This window comes from Malaclemys terrapin, chromosome 15, assembly GCF_027887155.1.
Source record: "Malaclemys terrapin pileata isolate rMalTer1 chromosome 15, rMalTer1.hap1, whole genome shotgun sequence".
NCBI lineage: Eukaryota > Metazoa > Chordata > Testudines > Emydidae > Malaclemys > Malaclemys terrapin.
Window position 1 is genome coordinate 8,683,833 of NC_071519.1, and position 17,093 is coordinate 8,700,925.

Here is a 17,093-nt window from a genome sequence, read left to right on the forward strand (position 1 = left end):
AGGATATATGGATCTTTGGTCTGACCCAGTGTGGCCGTTCTTATGTACTAGGGAATCTAGTGAGTCCAGTGTAATGGGAGGGAGTAGGAAAATCCCTGGGTGTCGAGAACACTGGGAAATGAGAAGCTATAATTCAGGAGCAAGAGACTCTAACTAGTCTGGAAAAGCAGAATGTGAAAAATAAGAATCGGGGTCATGTGACTTTGGGAATGAGGGACTCAAAAATCCAAGGAGCCTGCAGAGAAGAGGGATTGTGGCTATTACACATGGTGATATGGGAGCAAGACTCTCCATGTCTTAAAAAGTTTCACTACCAACTTAGGCCATTTTCACATGCTGGGGTGCAATCCAGATCACCGAGGAGTTGTGTCATCTGTAATTCTGGGTGAAATAAAATGTTCTGCTGATGGAGCTCCCTTGTCTGGATACCCCCAGCCAGCATTCAAGGACACACTGAGTGTACGTATGATAAGTAACCATGGACCAGCAGCCTGCTTGTTACACCCAAGCACATTCTGGTTTGGGTGGAGAAGGCTCAGGGTTTGAGAGAAGGCCGGGGGGTCGGAAGCTTCTGTTCGTTAGGCTGGACCTAACCCCCAGTTTTACTTGAGCAAACAGGAGATATTTGACACTGTGCGATACTGCTCCTGTGCTCTGTTCCCAAAGTGTTCTGCAGCAGGGGAGGGTCTCTGGTAGTGTGTGTGTCACTGGCATATTGGGGTGATGCTGAAACAAGACAGAGTAGAGGTGGCATTGTGGGGCTGGTGTGAAACTTATCTCTTCGTTTCCCCTTTTAAGAACCGAGGGGACAGTAACTCTTACCCAGCGAGGTCACATTCTCATAGTTCTCCTGCATGATGTCTCAGTAGAGAGCTCTCTGAGTGGGGTCCAATAGAGCCCACTCTTCCCTGATGAAATACACAGCCACCTCCTTGAAGGTCACCGGCCCCTGAAAGAGCAAGACTCCAACACTCTCTACCTTCTGCCCCACTCACAGCCCCACAATGAGAATTTTTAATTGACATTTACTCATGACATAGACAGAGGGAAAACCTGAGATTTGAGATCAATGTTCAGAAATGAAAGAGAAAGGGTGGAAATCTGAGGGATTTTGGATCTATTTTTGCAAATTATAGAAAGGAAAGTGGAAAATCAAAGGGATTTTATATCAGCTGTTGATATGAGGTAAAATCTGAGTGTATTTCACATCAATATTTGGTAAATGAATAGAGAGGAAATAGACAACATTTGCAAACATTTTATATCCATGTTCAAGAATCTGAGAAAAGGTGTAAATCTGAGATTTTCTTAGTATTTTATGATTAGAGAGACAGGGAAAAATCTCAGGGCATATTCAATTAGAAATAGACAACTAGAGAAAAAGTGGTGCAAATGTCTAGAGTATTTTATATGAATCTTTGAGATTTCCAGAGCATACCTGTCACTAACTACACAACTGATAACATGAGAGAAAAACACCAAGATCTGAGGGGATTTTATATTGCTATTAAATAACTAAAGGGAAAAGGGGGACTGTTTGACTGAATTTTATAGGACTGTCCAATACATAAACAGAAAGTGATAGTTCCCACCACTACATTGACATGGGCAGCAGGGAGCCCTTTGAAGAGCTGCTTTAAGAGGGCAAGGGAGGGGGAGGGGAGCTGGAAGGCTCCCTGGATGAGGGAAGGGGGCAGCAGTGGCAGATGGGCAAGTGACCGGTAACCAGGGGCTGGGGGCAACTGTGTTGGTAGTTAGGGAGCAGCAACTGGGATTGGGAAACCAGGGTCCAAGCATTTCCCATGGGGGACACTTGCACCTCCCTTCCCCGCCCTGGCAGAGAAAGGGCATCTGATCCCATCCCCACTTCAGGGGCAGCAATGTTTTGGGGAATAACTCAGAATAACAATTTCCCACCTAAAGAAGGACAAATCGCTGCAGATAAAATGGGTGGGAAAATCCCCCACATCGGAGAGATTTTAAATGGACATTTGAGAATTATGGAGAGACCGGGGGAAATCGGGGGAGACGAGAGAGATGCTCATTACAGGGGAATCTCCCCGGATTTTATAGCCACGTGTGAGATACTGAGAAAGGAAAGGGGAAGAACTAGAGAGAATTTGTATCGGGGTGTAAGAGGCAAGTGGCACAAGCAGGGACAGGATCCAATTAACTCCCCTCCCCCTTCCCCCACCCGCCACTTCTCCCCCGGGGATTTCCTGCTGCACAGAGACAGTTCAACCCCCCCCCCCCGCGTCCCACTGACCTTCCCCCCTCCGCAACTCCGGCTTCTCCCCTCCCTGCCCGACACCCCCTCCCCCCACAGGGGACCACCCCCGCCGGGCCCCGTCTCTGTCCCCCTCAATCCCAGCGGGGCCGGGGGCAGATCCTGCTGCAGCTCCACTGGGGCTGAGGCAGCTCCGAGGCTTCTCCCAGGTTCCCCCGGGCGGAGAGTCACTTTCCTGCCCGGCCCCAGCGCCCCTGGGGGACTATCGCCCGGGGGCTGGTACACCTGGCAGAGCCCAGGGCGGCCTAGGGGGCGGGTCCCAGCTAGAGAAAGCCCCCCCCGGCCGGGCACGGAGGGGTTAATACCGGGCTCCCCCGCACACAGACCCGGGGAGCAGCAGCTGCTCAACCCGGGCTCCAGGGTCACACGGGGGCAGCAGCAGCATATGGTCTGCGCCAGAGCCCCGCCCCCAGGATACTGGCACAAGCTGAATTGTCCAGGAGAACAGCGGCACCTGGCGCTCACACCCCGGGGATAGGGACTGTCTCAGACCCGGGTGCGGGGACACGCGGGTGTCTCTGGATCGGCCACTCATGGGGTGGTGGACCGCAAGTGACCCGCTGCCCGGCACCGGCCCCTGGACTCGCCCCCCCCATTGCTGAATGGGGTATGTGGTCAAAAACAATCCCGATCTGCTTCCTAACGATTTTTGCCCTTCAGCCCCTCTTCTGCCGCTAGCTACAGTAGCTTGAACCCCCCAGGCCAGTAAAATTCTGCCCCCTGCTCAGACCCTGACAGCCCCCCGCTGCGATTTGCCCCCTTAATCCTTTTAAACCCCCCCAAAGAGGAGGCAACAAATCGTAAGTAGAAGTAAGGGCAGAGAGAGGGCAGTGGCTACAACGAAGGTTACTGGGCATGCTCAGTTCGAGTGAGCATGCTCAGTACACCCAAGGTAGCACATCGGGAGTGAGAGCTGTTTGTGCCACTACACAGCAGAGGGCGGAAGCGCCCCCCGGGGCAGGCTGGGAGATGTAGTTCCTGAGTCTCCCGGGAACTGAAGTGACGTTGCGCAGGGGGAGGACGAACCTGACTGGGAACGCGTGCGGGGCCGTTGGAGCCTCTCCCGGGGTCGGAGAAGGGTTTTGCGCCGCATGAGCGCTGGTTTCTGCCCCGTCAACACAGGCTGGTGTAGGGACAGATGGGACCCCGCCGTGTTTCCCTGCTCTGGGCATGCGCAGATCGCGGGGGGAGGGGCAGAGTTACGCATGCGCAGAGGCAGAGCTCGCAGAGGCGCTGTTTCCCAGAGCAGCGGGCACGTGCCCCCACAAGGGAGGTTCCGACTGAGCCGGGGAGACCTTCATTAACCGCTGGGGCCGCCCCGGGCTCTGCCCGCCCCGCTGCGGCGCTGCAGCCTCCAGGTACCGGAGCGAGCCCCGGGGGCGGGGCCGGGCGGTGACTCTGCCCCAGTGTCCGTGGGGGGGACCCGGCATCTCGCAGCGCCGGGATCTGCTCCCTGGGGCAGCGCCCGCGGGGGGCTCGGAGCTGCTGTCCCCGCAGGAGCCCAACGCCCCCGGCCCGGCCAGGCTCTGCCCTGGGGCCCCACGGGGGGAGGGGACCGGCCCGGCCCCCACTGGGGCCCGGCGTGTGGCTGGGCGGGGGCTGCCGGGAGGGGGGATCTGGGAAAGGGGCGGATGGAAAATGTCTGTGCAGCCCGGACATGGCCGGGGGAGGAGAAGAGCCGGTGACCCCCGAGGAGCGGGGAGAGAAGGGGGGGCTGAGATCCCCTCGGATTTACCGCTGCCCCCTCCCGTGGGGACCCTCCAGCCCTGCCCCCTCTCTCCCTAGAGAGCAACGAGCAACATCCAGGGTGACCCCCCCCCCCCTTTCCCTCCAATCCCTGAGAAGGTCTCTGTTCCCCTCCCCCGATTGTGCCCCATTTTCTCTCCACGTCACCAGTGGCCAGTTCCAATCTCAGGTCTGGGGTGTTTCCCCCCATTTCTACCTGCAGTGATTTCTCCTTGTTCAGGTGGGAAATCGTTCCCCTGAGTGATTTCTGAACTGGGAAGAGGGTTAATGGGCAGAGGCTGGGAGAGCCCTGAGACATAGACACCGCTGGGCTGGGCTTGTGGGGGGGAGGCACTCTCTGCTGGTAACAGGGCATGGAAAGGCCTGGAAGGGAGGAGCAAGTGTCCCCCCTGGAGACAGCAGAGCCCCTGCTACTTTCCCTCCCCCATCCTGCCCAATCCAGCAGCCCACCCCAAGACACCGCCTGCTAGTCACATTTCCAGACCCCACAGCCAGCCCTTTCCCACAGCCAGTGACCTTCTGACTCCAGCCCCACTCCTTTCCCCTGTGAAAGCCACATCACCCAGGGCTCCCTGCCAGCCATGTTAATGTGAGGCAGGAGGAATCCCTCCCATTCTGTTGTTGATTGAATATCGCTGTGTAATCCTCTCAGATTTCCCTTTTTTTTCTCTTGAACTGTGGAATGGTGACATAAAATCTCCCCAGATGTTGGTGCTTATCCCTTATATTGGCAAATATTTAGTTTGTGCCCCATTTTCTCCTCAGTTCTGAAATACTGATATCAAATTCTTGAAAATCTTCCCGCTTTTCTCTCCAGGTGTCTGACTGAGATCAGGGCTCTTATCATCCTGAGCGTGGTACAGGCCTTGCCTGAGATCAGGTCCCTCAGTGTGCTGGGCACTGCACAAATCCTGACCGAGTTTGGGGCACTCGTTGTGCCAGGAACTGCACAGATGCCTACAGAGAGCAGGGACCTTGTTGTGCAGGGTTCTGCACAGACACTGACCAAGATCAGGGTCCCCATTGTGACAGGTGCTGAACAGACACCAAGGGTATCTCTACCCTGCCATGAAAAACCCACAGCTGGCCCATGTCAGCTGACTCAGACTCACAAGGCTCAGGCAAAGGGCCTGCTAAACCCAGGGTTGTGAGTTCAATCCTTGAGTGGGCCATTTGGGGATTTAGTTGGGGATTGGCCCTGAGCTCCCTTCCAACCCTGATATTCTATGACCCTCGAGTTGGGAGGGTGCCAGACCTTGGGCAGCAGCCCAAGCCGGAACATCTACACAACAATTAAACAGCCCCGCAGCCTGAGCCATGTGAGCCCAAGTCAGCAGGCACGGGCCAGCTGCCGGTGTCTAACTGCAGTGTAGACATGCCCACTGTGACAGAGAGTCCTTGCCACAAAAAGCTCAAAGGCTAAATAGGCAAATGGTGGGCGGCTGCTCTCCATTTTACAGATGGGGAAACTGAAGCTCAAAGAGCTGATGTAATTTGCTCAAGTTTGCATGGAGAATTTGGGGCAAAACTGGGAGCTGAACCCAGATTGTTTGAATTCTTGCCTCTCCCCTTAACCCCAAGCCCAGCTTGTGTTTGTACAGCGTTCTTTTGGAGAGTGTTAACATTGCATTGGCTTCCAAGGGAGGTTGTGGAATTTCCTTCATTGGAGGTCTTTAAGATCAGGTTACAGGTACACCAGTCTGGGAATGTCTAGGGATATTTCATCCTGACTCATCACAAGAGGCTTGAGTAGACAATCTGTCAAGATCACTTCCATGCCTACATTGAAATAATTCTGTTTTGTGCTGTGTCCTGCTCAATGCTGATCTCTTTTGCATGGTGCCATTTGGAACTGTGATTGCACCATGTTGTGTTGCATAGTTTTATGGTGCATTGTTTTACCTCAGCATGTTTAGTGCCTGTGTTTTGTTGGTTTGAGATGAGCTCTTTTTCACTGAGTAATATTGTCGTAGGGTGTATTAGTTAGCATTGTGTTGTTTTCTTTTCCTTTGTATTGTTATTTTATGCCTTGGTCGTTTTTTTGTGTGTTTTTTTTTTTTTTCCTCTCAATTGCCTGACATTATGTTGCGGTGGGTTTTATTAAGTGTGTTGTGTTTTATACATATATATTTCATAGCATCATAGAAATGTAGTACTGGACAGGACCTCAAGATGTTGTCAAGTCCAGCTCTCTCTACGGAGGCAGGACCAAGTGTATGTAGATTATCTGTGACAGAGGTTTGTCCTACCTGTTCTTAAAAACTTCCAGGGAAAGAGACTCCACGGCCACCCTTGTAAGACTATTCCAGAGCTGAACTACCTTAGCTCTGGTGACACCACACAGATTTTAGTGGTGAGCAGCTCTGGAGAGAGAGCAGACCCCAGTGAGTGCGCAGCTGGGTAAAAAGTCTAAATTTGGGAGGAGAAATATTGATGCGTCCAAGGTCACCCAGGCTATCAGTGACAGAGCTAGAAATAGATCCCAATTCTAGTGCCACTGTACTGCTGTTTTGGGTACTGAAGGTCTCTGCCACACTGGTGTTTTAGGCACTGTTGCAAACCCTTAGTATAGACAGAATTTACACTAGTGCACTCTGATTGGCACTGGTGCACCATGTCCCAGTTTGAAGGCTTGCGGGCGGGAGGGTACGACAGTGACCTCACTGAGGCCTGGGGTTGGCTGAACAGTGCAGCTGGTAATGGAGGGGCAGCAGTGAGTGTTGGAAGTATGATCCAGGAGCACAGCCCCACAGGACTGGACACTGACTTCTCCTGACCCAGGGGACAACCCCCCAGCTATGTGCAGAGACTGCAGCTGAGCTGCCCTGCCAAGACAGCCTGTGCATCCATGGAAAACCCACCTCTTCCTGCAGCCTAATACAATGGGGTTTGGAGACCTTTCCAAGCTGCGGATGACGGGGCTCTGGCATTACCAGGGTCTGTTCCTGGCTCTGTCGCTGACCTGCTTGGTGATCTTGGGGAACTCACAGACCCTCTGTGTTTTCCTCCTACTATTGTCTACTTGGATTGTGATCTCTTTGGGGCAAGGACTGTCCCTCTCTGTCTGTGCAGTGCCCAGCACAATGGGGTGCTGATCTCAGTCAGGTTCTCTGCCATGTGCAGCACGATGGGGCCCTGATCTCCATCAGTGTCTGTGCAACACAAAGCGCAGTTTATAGACTCACAGACGTTAAGGCCAGAAGTACTAATCCTTCCCTGTGTCTACTGGAAATACCTCGCCTGATGCATCCTAGGACTGCATTAACCTATTTTACGGCCACATCACATTGGCAGCTCATAATTATCCTGTGATCAACCAATACACGTAGGTCTTTCTCCTCCTCTGTCACTTCCAACTGATAAGTCCCCAGCTCATTGCAAAAATTATTGTTAGTCCCTAAGTACATAATTTTGCACTACTGATTTTTCATCCCATTTTCTATTACTCCAGCTTTCAAGGTCATGCAGATCTTCTTGTATGTTTTTCCTGTCCTCCTCCATATTGGCAATCCCTCCCAGCTTTGTGTCACACTCCCACTTTTTGTGCCAAAGTCACTAATAAAAGTGTTGAATAAGTCGGTCCCAAGACTGATCTCTGAGGAACTCCACTAGTAACCTCCCTCCAGCCTGACCACTCACCATTCAGTATGACCCCCGTGTAGACTCCCCTTTAACAATTCCTTATCAACCTTTCAGTTCTCATATTAATCCCCATCTTCTCCAATTTAATGAATAGTTTCCCATGTGGAACTGTATCAAATCCCTGTATCAAATGTCAGGTTTCTCTGGCACAATCTCTTTTGTAACACCATGTTTTATTTATTTATAGTGCTGAAGGCTGGAAGGAACTGTTAGCAATAGGCTGAGAATGGCCATGTGGATGTGGGGGAGAGGATGGGATGTTGGAGGTATATCTGGGATTTTGGTTTGTAGGAGTCCATGTCTCTGCTCCCTGTGGCCGTGGTGCATTCCGTACCAAAGCAGCATGTCAGCAGAGCAGATGCACACACCATAGCTCCATCTGGAACATGCAGCATTCACTGCCAGACAGGATGGGCAATTTTTCAGGGACCCAGCTTGATATGCCTGGCTGGGGTGGATTCACTTGGATGAGGGTCTGGGGCTCTGATAGTTTGGGATGTTCCTTTTTGCATAGTCAGTTCTTTCCCTTTATTGTTTTACCCCCACCTTTGCCTGATGCCACTCTCTTCTTAACTTGCTTTGGTTATTTTACTGCCAGTTTTTAAATGTGATCTAATAATTGCAAAGCTGAATGAAAGATAAAACAAACAGAACCATTTGAGTTTTGGCCCATAGCTAGTAGTACTATACCTAGTGAAGGCACGCTGTAATAACCTCGTTACCTATAGCATTTTTTGGTGGGGCGGATAAAGCAATGTCAAAGACCCAAAAGCGATTTTTAGGGCAAAAGGGCTCGTCAGGTGTTTGGTCTCTAAGGAACATGCCCAGGCTTGCAGTCTTTCAGGAGTGGTGCACTGGATTATATTTAGGAATCTTAAAATAAAAGGTTAAGACTGCTGGTTCACAATAGCCAATGAAATCTTGCAAACAACTATACAAATAGCCCCTAATGCTATTAAAACAACATGGTATTAATACTGATTCAAAACTGAAATTAAAATTGAGATAAATACATGAAAAATGAAGTGACACCTAATTATCATTTCTTAATGCCTAAAATTGACTCTCACTTACATCATCTTTTTAAAAAAAAAAAAAAAAAAAAGCGATGCACAGCCCACAGTCAAGTTAATTAATGAAACATGCCAATTATTGACTGCTTTGTGTTGCATAAGCATCTGATTAAGCACCTAATTAAAACTGTACCACTGTAAGTGGAAATACATCAACCCAACTTAGCTCCAAGGTGTTTAGATGTGAATTAAAAGTTTCTAAATTAAATATATAGCAGAATGGTTAATGGGGAAAATACACTGAAGTGCATCTACCTAGTCCTGTTGACTTCTTCTCCCAAACCCCCCATGAGTTCTGGCCTGTTAGTCTACTCGGCTCCCAGTCCCACATCAGCTTTGCCCTCTCTCAGCCTAACCAATTTCTACTGCAATTCTTAACCCCCCTCCTCAATGCAGATGGCTGGCACTGCAGCCCCCAAGGTACCTGCGTTAATCACTGTCTCTCGTACTGGGGCTATTTACATTTCAGGGAACCATTTTCAGAATTACGGACTCTGGGAGGTAGGAGAGGCTGAGAGGGAGTTTGTGCCCGACATTCTGTAGGGCTATGTTCAACTCTGGTAGCCTCCATGTTACCTCATCCTCCACCCTCTCCGATGTGTCTCTGATCGTGTGTCAGAGTGTCGTCTTCTGATCATAATGCCACTGGCCTCAGCAGAGCTCCCAGACAGGAGCTACATCATGATGAGGTTACGGTACTGAGAGCTAAATACATCACAGGGAGGGTGTAATTATCCTGAAATGAACCATTACAGTCCAGGAAGTGAAATAATTAAAGTACTTCATACTTAAAGTTACACCTGAAAGGATTGGATTGTTATTAATAAATTGCTGTAATGTTGATTTCACTGTACACACACACACACAGATGAAAAAATATTTATATAGGTAATGTACAGAAATGCTTCTGGAGAAAGTCAAGTTTGATTTAAGGATATTTACATGGTATATTTTGCGAGTGACATTGACAATTTCTCTTTGAACAGTTATATGATTTGGCTTTTGGAATCTCAACATTTACTGTTGTTATTAAATAATTGTTGTCTGACGACCCCTATGACTTCCCACAGCTCTGAACATTGAAATTATAAACATTGAAAAAAGGGCTTAAAAATAAATATCGATATCATCTATTGAAATTAAAAGAAAGAAATAGACAAAATGAATTTTGTCAAACCCACTTAACAGCAATCACAATATGCTAGGGGATGGAAATTCACAGCTAAGGCCCCCAACCTTAATTCTGCCCTGTAGTGACACCAGGCAATCGCCAGAGGGCTACGAATTAGGCATTTTAGTGTATAAAGTTCCAGATTAGATCATACCAATTTGTAAAGACACGCAATCTTTTCCTCAGGATATCACCTTCACTAGGTTGAGGGTTTTTTTTATTGGTAATTCCCAGAAGTCAATAGATAAATAACATTCTATCAGGTATGAAGTTGCCATTTCATATTTCTGGGGAGTGTCTATAATTTTGCACTAGGGGCCAGAACCTTGGAGAGATGGAACCTTGGTTTCATTTTAACTTCTCCATGCTCAGCAGCTTCTGCAGTTTGGTTCAAAGTATTTACATGTTTCCCTGGCCTGTTCTTAAAAGTGCTGCTTTAGAAAGTGGGGAAGGGCAGGAACTGACTGCAGGATCAGTCGCTGAGTCCCTTAGATATTTATAGCTCATCGGAAGGAGGACAGGGATTGGTGGGTGTCTGGGGATTTAATAATAAACACACAAATATCATTGTTCTTAATGAATTTTCATCTTCTAGTTCCCATAACCCACTAATTATCCCTGGCTGCCCCCGGGAGTCTGGGGAGGGAGTACTAGGAAACTCCTGTGGCCAGTGTGGAACTGAAGGCACAAGGATCTTTCAGTGGCTGGCTCAAAGTCACCCAGAGTGAAATTCACTTCACTGGATAAATCCCTAGTTGCTGAGCTCTGCAGAGGGGTGGGGAGGTGAATTCCATCCCTCATTCTTGAGCAAGGACCCCCCTCCAATTCTCACCCTGATCTCAGACACTACCCCAACCTTACCCTGCAATGATGCTGCCAGAGCCATCTGCCATGGGACCTGGAGGGGACAGAGGCCCAGCTCCAGAACTACTACCCGTGCCCACAGCCCCCATCCTGTGCTGGAGTTGCCCTGACTTTCCACTCTGCAGATACCCTGTTTCCCCGAAAATAAGACAGTGTCTTATATTAATTTTTGCTCCCAAAGATGCGCTAGGTCTTATTTTCAGGGGATGTCTTATTTTTCAGAAATGAAAAATGCCTTATTATCGGTGGATGCCTTATTATCGGGGAGGTCTTATTATCGGGGGGATGCCTTATATTACAACGAGAGGCAAAACTGTAAGTAGGCCTTATTTTCGGAGGATGTCTTATTTTCGGGGAAACAGGGTAGGTCTAGCTGTACCCAGCCCATGCACCCGCTACACACAAACTTTCTCACAACACACATCCCAGGATCAGGAAAGACCATCTGGGGCTGGCTGCAGTCTCCCTTTGGTGCTGTGAGAGAAATGGGATGGTCCCTGATATAGGATACAAACATACCCAGGGGCAGAAGGGAAATGTAGTTTCTTCCAGGGGATCTTGAGCTCTGTCTTCCTCTTTGACTCCTTCTGCCACTTTCAAATCTCTTGGAGAGACAAGGTGGGTGAGGTAATTTCTTTTAGAACCAATTAAAAATCCCTCTTTAATATCTTAGGACCAACATAGCTACAACAACTCTTTTCCCTTTGTACCCCTTCCCCCTCTCATCTCCCCCTCAGCTGAGACTGTTCCATGTGATGGGAGAATAAGGGTTCAGTCCTGTAGCTGGATTGTGTCTCACCAGCACTGATGGGAGTGAAAGCCTGTGTGCATTAATGACAGCAGTAGCTCTGGGACTCTGAGACACAGGAAGAAGAGATGGGAGTGAGCAGGTTATGTTTGTGCCAGGTGTGAGTTACTCATGTGGGTATTCTGTGCCACTGCATACGCAAAGAATTCATGTCCAGCGCAGAATTTCTTTTTATTTTTGCATGAAGAAAATAAATTCTGCCCGAGAAGTGCTGCGGTTCTGCCTTTCACCCACCCTGTTGTTGCCGGCACAGAGGGCCCAAGGACAGCAACAGTGGGGTTCGTTGCCCGGTGTGTTTCGCGCCAATGAACACACCAGGGTGGAGAAGCAAACAAAGTTTATTTGAGATCTCAAAGCAGTGCAAGGAGACTGGCACGTCTCAGATCAAGCACACCGAGACAAGCAGCTTTACCTTTTTATTCTGTTTGCAGCTAGGCTTCCCCCTTTACCCCCCTTTCTTTCCCCCTTCCCCCTCACTTTCTCCTATAATAGTTTACTTTTAGCAAGTAGCAAGCAATTACATTTCACAGCTAAGTTCCTCCCTCTTCCCCCTCCCTTCTTTTACAAAAGCCATGTTTATACATTTGAGCAGTTAAATCATTCTGGCGACTATAAGTCTAGCTTGTTAGTAACACTCCTCTAAACCGTTATCTGATCCTGTTTCCCTTTGATTTATTATCTCCCCTTCAGCCAGAAACATACAGGCCTCATTATTACCGCTTGGTACTAGTATGAGGGGTGGGGGGTTGTAATTGATAACTGGTTGTTACACATTCCAATTTCTGTCCCTGGCTTTTGAGGTCGATTAGAGTTAAACATGGAGGAACTTTGGTTCATTTAGGCCTAGTGACATCAACACTGTGGCACCAGAACAGACAACAACCAGCTGGGTTGATCTTGGAGGGAAATTGTTGCCCTGAACTATGCCCCAAATAGGAAGAGAGTTAGTGGGTGTAACTTGGAAGAGTCCTCAGACACAGCTAGGGGTGGCGTGGGGTCAGGGTGATCATTGTCTACTTGCAAGAGGGTGTGGAAAGGGCACAGGTGGAGCAAGTGTCCCTTATGGAGACTGCCCAGCCCCAGGTTATCCAATCCCAGATGCTTCTTTCCCCACCATACCCCAAGCCTCTTCACCCCTCCAACCATCAGTTGCCAGTCTTCCCTCACTGCTACCCCTTCCTGACTGGCAGAGAACCTCTAAGCCAGTAGTGTGTCAGGGCTCAACCCTGTGGCTGAGGCCTCGGGGCACTTTCTTCCTCTCTGCGGGTACCATGCCACAGGGGCCCCGCAAATCCACATAACTTAGGCTTTGGCTTCAGCCCTGGCTGGTGGGGCTCAGGGCCCTGGACTTCAGCTCCATGCGCTGGGATTTCCACTTTTTGTCCTGGGCCTCAGCGAGTCTAATACTGGCCTTACTTGGTGGCCCCCCTGAAACCTGCTAGTGGCCCCGCAGTGTGCCCCAGACCCCTGGTTGAGAACCACTGCCTTACACCACGAATCACAGCAATGTTCAGGTTACTGCCAGTCATAGAATATCAGGGTTGAAAGAGACCTCACGAGGTCATCTAGTCCAACCCCCTGCTCAAAGCAGGACCAATCCTCAATTAAATCATCCCAGCCAGGGCTTTGTGAAGCCTGACCTTGTCCCAAAGGACCAGTCACTTACTTAGGTCAATTGAATCTGAGATCTCACAACAAAGACAATGCTTGTAGCCAGTCCTGTAATAACCTGTATTAAGACTTATTTAAAAGGAAATGAGAGTTGTTTACAAAGTTAAAGCAGGTAATCATATAGATGCAGACAAGTTACAGTCTTAAATTTCAAAAGGTAATAGAAGCTTCTATGATAAACAAGCTCTATATCTTCCTAGGGACTAACCCAGGCTAATCAGCTGGGGATTTCTTGCTTATGCCTAGAAACTTTGCCCCCCAGAGTCCAAGCATCATATATATAATCTGTTCCTTCTGTATGGGGTTTTTATCACCTTCCTGCCATGTGCAAACTCAGCTAATGGGAGGTCAAAAACCATCTTTTGTCTTCTTTAACATCCCATAATAGTCTATCTGGTGTTGAGGGACCTTTCCTGCGAGGCAGGATGCATTCTGTTGCCAATCAGCACTTCCCCTAGGTAAAGACACTCTGCTGTCTGCTGATTTACATAGTAACAGAGGCTCACAATACAACTAGTCAGATATTAACCAAGGCAGCAACTCACAAGCATTCAGTGACGTCTAAACACATTGTTATAATCCTAATACCTCTTTTAACAATACTAACACAAGTGAGCCAGACTGATTCCAGCTATACGTTTGTCCTTGTTCAATTAAGACATGGGGGCTTTTTCAAGAGCTAACACCTCATCGGCCAGTGTCACAGGCAGGATGGGCAGGGATGGTGTCTCTAGCCTCTGTTTGCCAGAAGCTGGGAATGGGTGACAGGGGATGGATCACTTGATGATGACCTGTTCTGTTCATTCCCTCTGAAGCACCTGGCATTGGCCACTGAGCTAGATGGACCATTGGTCTGACACAGTAGGCCCTTCTTATATTCACAGTCTCTATCAGGAGTATCTACTCATTTAGACTCACTGAGGAGCCACAGAAAGAAACAAAGTGTGCTGAGGCAAGAAGGCCCAGTCTCAGAGCCCCCACGTTCACACTTGTCAAAAGGTAAAAGTAGGCCCAGCCCATGAAAGGGGGCACTCCCAGGAGAGACTGTATAAAGGCTGAAGCATCAAACAACTTTGTAAACCTGAGACAGTGCCTTGGGGACAATGACAGGGAGCATCCCCCAAAGTGACTCCTTTGATTCTGCTCTTCTCTCGCCTTTGGTTCATAGAACTGGAAGGGACCTTGAGAGGTCATCTATTTCAGTCCCCTGCACTCAAGGCAGGACTAAGTATAATCTAGACAAACCCTGACAGGTGTTTGTCCAGCCTGCTCTTAAAAATCCTCAATGATGGTGTCAAGGCTGCTTCCCCACTCTGAACTTTAGGGTACAGATATGGGGGCCTGCATGAAAACTTCTAAGCTTAACTACCAGCTTAGATCTGGTCTGCTGCCACCACTCCCAATGTGCTAATTCCCTTCCCTGGGTAGCCTTGAGAGACTCTTCACCAATTCCCTGGTGAATACAGATCCAAATCCCTTGGATCTTAAAACAAGGAGAAATGAACCATCTCCCTCCTTTCTCCCACCAACTCCTGGTGGATCAAGATCCAACCCCCTTGGATCTAAAAACAAGGAAAATCAATCAGATTCTTAAAAAGAAGGCTTTTAATTAAAGAAAAAGGTAAAAATCATCTCTGTAAAATCAGGATGGAAAATAACTTTACAGGGTAATTAAACTTAAAGAGCCCAGAGGAATCCCCTTTAGCCTTAGGTTCAAAGTTACAGCAAACAGAGGTAAACACCCTAGTAAAAGGTACATTTAAAAGTTGAGAAAACAAAGATAAAAACTAACACACTTTGCCTGGCTGTTTACTTACAAGTTAGAAATATGAGAGACTTGTTCAGAAAGATTTGGAGAGCCTGGATTGATGTCTGGTCCCTCTTAGTTCCGAGAGCGAACAACCCAAAAACAAAGAGCACAAACAAAAGCCTTCCCCCCACCAAGATTTGAAAGTATTTTGTCCCCTTATTGGTCCTTTGGGTCAGGTGTCAGCCAGGTTACCTGAGCTTCTTAACTCTTTACAGGTAAAAGGATTTTGGAGTCTCTGGTCAGGAGGGATTTTATAGTATTGTACACTGGAGGGCTGTTACCCTTCCCTTTATAGTTATGACAGATGGAGATTCCACAACCTCCCTAGGCAATTTATTCCAGTGCTTAACCACACTGACAGTTAGGAAGTTTTTTTTTCCTAATCTCTATCCTAGACCGCCCTTGCTGCAATTTAAGCCCATTGCTTCTTGTCCTTTTCTCAGAGGTTAAGAACAATTTTTCACCCACATCTTTGTAACAACCTTTTATGTACTTGAAAACTGTGATCATGTCCCCTCTCAGTCTTCTCTTCTCCAGACTCAACAAACCCAATTTTTTCAATCTTCCCTCAGAGGTCATGTTTTCTAGACCTTTAATCATTTTTGTTGCTCTTCTCTGGACTTTCTCCAATTTGTCCACATCTTTCCTGAAATGTGGCACCCACAACTGGACACAGTACTCCAGTTGTGGCCTAATTAGTGAGAAGTAGAGCAGAAGAATTACTTCTCGTGTCTTGCTTGCAGTATTCCTGCTAATATATCCCAGAATGATGTTTCCTTTTTTTTGCAACAACATTTCACTGTTGACTCATATTTAGATTGTGATCCACTATGACCCCCAGATCCCTTTCCGCAGTACTCCTTCCTAGGCACTCATTTCCCATTTTGTATGTGTGCAACTGATTGTTCCTTCCTAAGCGATGTACTTTGCATTTGTCCTTATTGACTTTCACCCTATTTACTTCAGACCATTTCTCCAGTTTGTCCAGATCATTTTGAATTTTAATCCTGTCCTCCAAAGCAGTTGCAACCCCTCCCAGCTTGGTATCATCCTCAAACTTGGTAAATGTAACAGAGAGACTGTTACTGGGAGAGTTTCACCATTTCTCAGATGGTTACACCCTGGTCGGAAGGGGCTAGGCCTCTACTGGAATAGGTCACTCTGTGCTTCACAGTGTGGCAGATCCTAGAATGTCCATTAGTAGGGAAAAATCCTGGGGGGAGTCGGCCTGTGGAATGGACGAAAGCCCCCTCTGAATTCTCTCACATTGCCCTTCTCGTCCTGTTAGGCTACAGAATAACGTCCACGTTTTGCTCCAGATCATCCCATCCTCCCAGGGGAAGGAAATGGCTGCAATGGAGCTGGCTCAGGTAAGAGATTATCACGGAGCTGGTGGTGGGCTCTGCTTGGAGGGAGAGGAGCAGTAAATGCATAGGAAGGTGGTAGCTGCTACAGGTGGTGGGAGGCAGGAAATATCTAGGTTGGAAAAAGGGAGCGGACAGGATGTGACAAACCTGCTGAGACTTGTGTAATCTAGGGTGTGATGGGTTGTCACCCCCTGGGGTGCACTCTGGGGGGCTTCTGGGAACTGCTGTGCCCTATAACCCTCAAGCTGGGCTGGCCCTTCTCACGCTGCTTTGCTGGAGATTCAGCCAAGCCCTGTTATCACCCAGCACAACAGCAGGTGGCGCCATACACCCAACTAAGCTACCTGAGTAATTTACCTAAGCCACTCAAGGACAGATAGAAGACAACAGCCAATTTCCCAGCTCCCCAACATTGCACACTTGCTGTAATGTAAATTCAGAATTATACCATCTTATAGTTGCACAGGGATCTCTATAATGTAAGCTCATTAATATAATTCACCTTCCCCTCAATATGGGAAAGATATGCACAACAAGCTTGTGCTAACCAAGCTCAGATTTTCCCCAGACACTTCACTCAAAATACACAGGTTAAGATAAAGCATAAAACCAGTTTATTAGCTGCAGAAAGATAGATTTAAAGTGATTATTGTT

General features: G+C 48.3%; 1 protein-coding gene across 5 annotated transcripts in view; it reads left to right on the top strand.

Annotated features, from left to right (window-relative positions):
• The first annotated feature begins 3,437 nt into the window (after nucleotides 1-3,437).
• Nucleotides 3,438-17,093, top strand: part of LOC128822992 (zinc finger protein OZF-like) — a 40,489-nt gene continuing 26,833 nt past the window's right edge. The window contains exons 1-3 of one of the 5 annotated variants that reach the window (XM_054004961.1): nucleotides 3,488-3,645; nucleotides 16,052-16,133; nucleotides 16,392-16,442. In XM_054004961.1, coding sequence (XP_053860936.1) covers nucleotides 16,419-16,442 — 24 coding nt within the window. In that variant the 5' untranslated portion in view covers nucleotides 3,488-3,645; nucleotides 16,052-16,133; nucleotides 16,392-16,418. Of the gene's footprint in view, nucleotides 3,646-16,038; nucleotides 16,443-17,093 lie in introns of those variants that run through there. The other 4 variants (XM_054004962.1, XM_054004960.1, XM_054004959.1 and 1 more) reach the window with 4 other exon arrangements.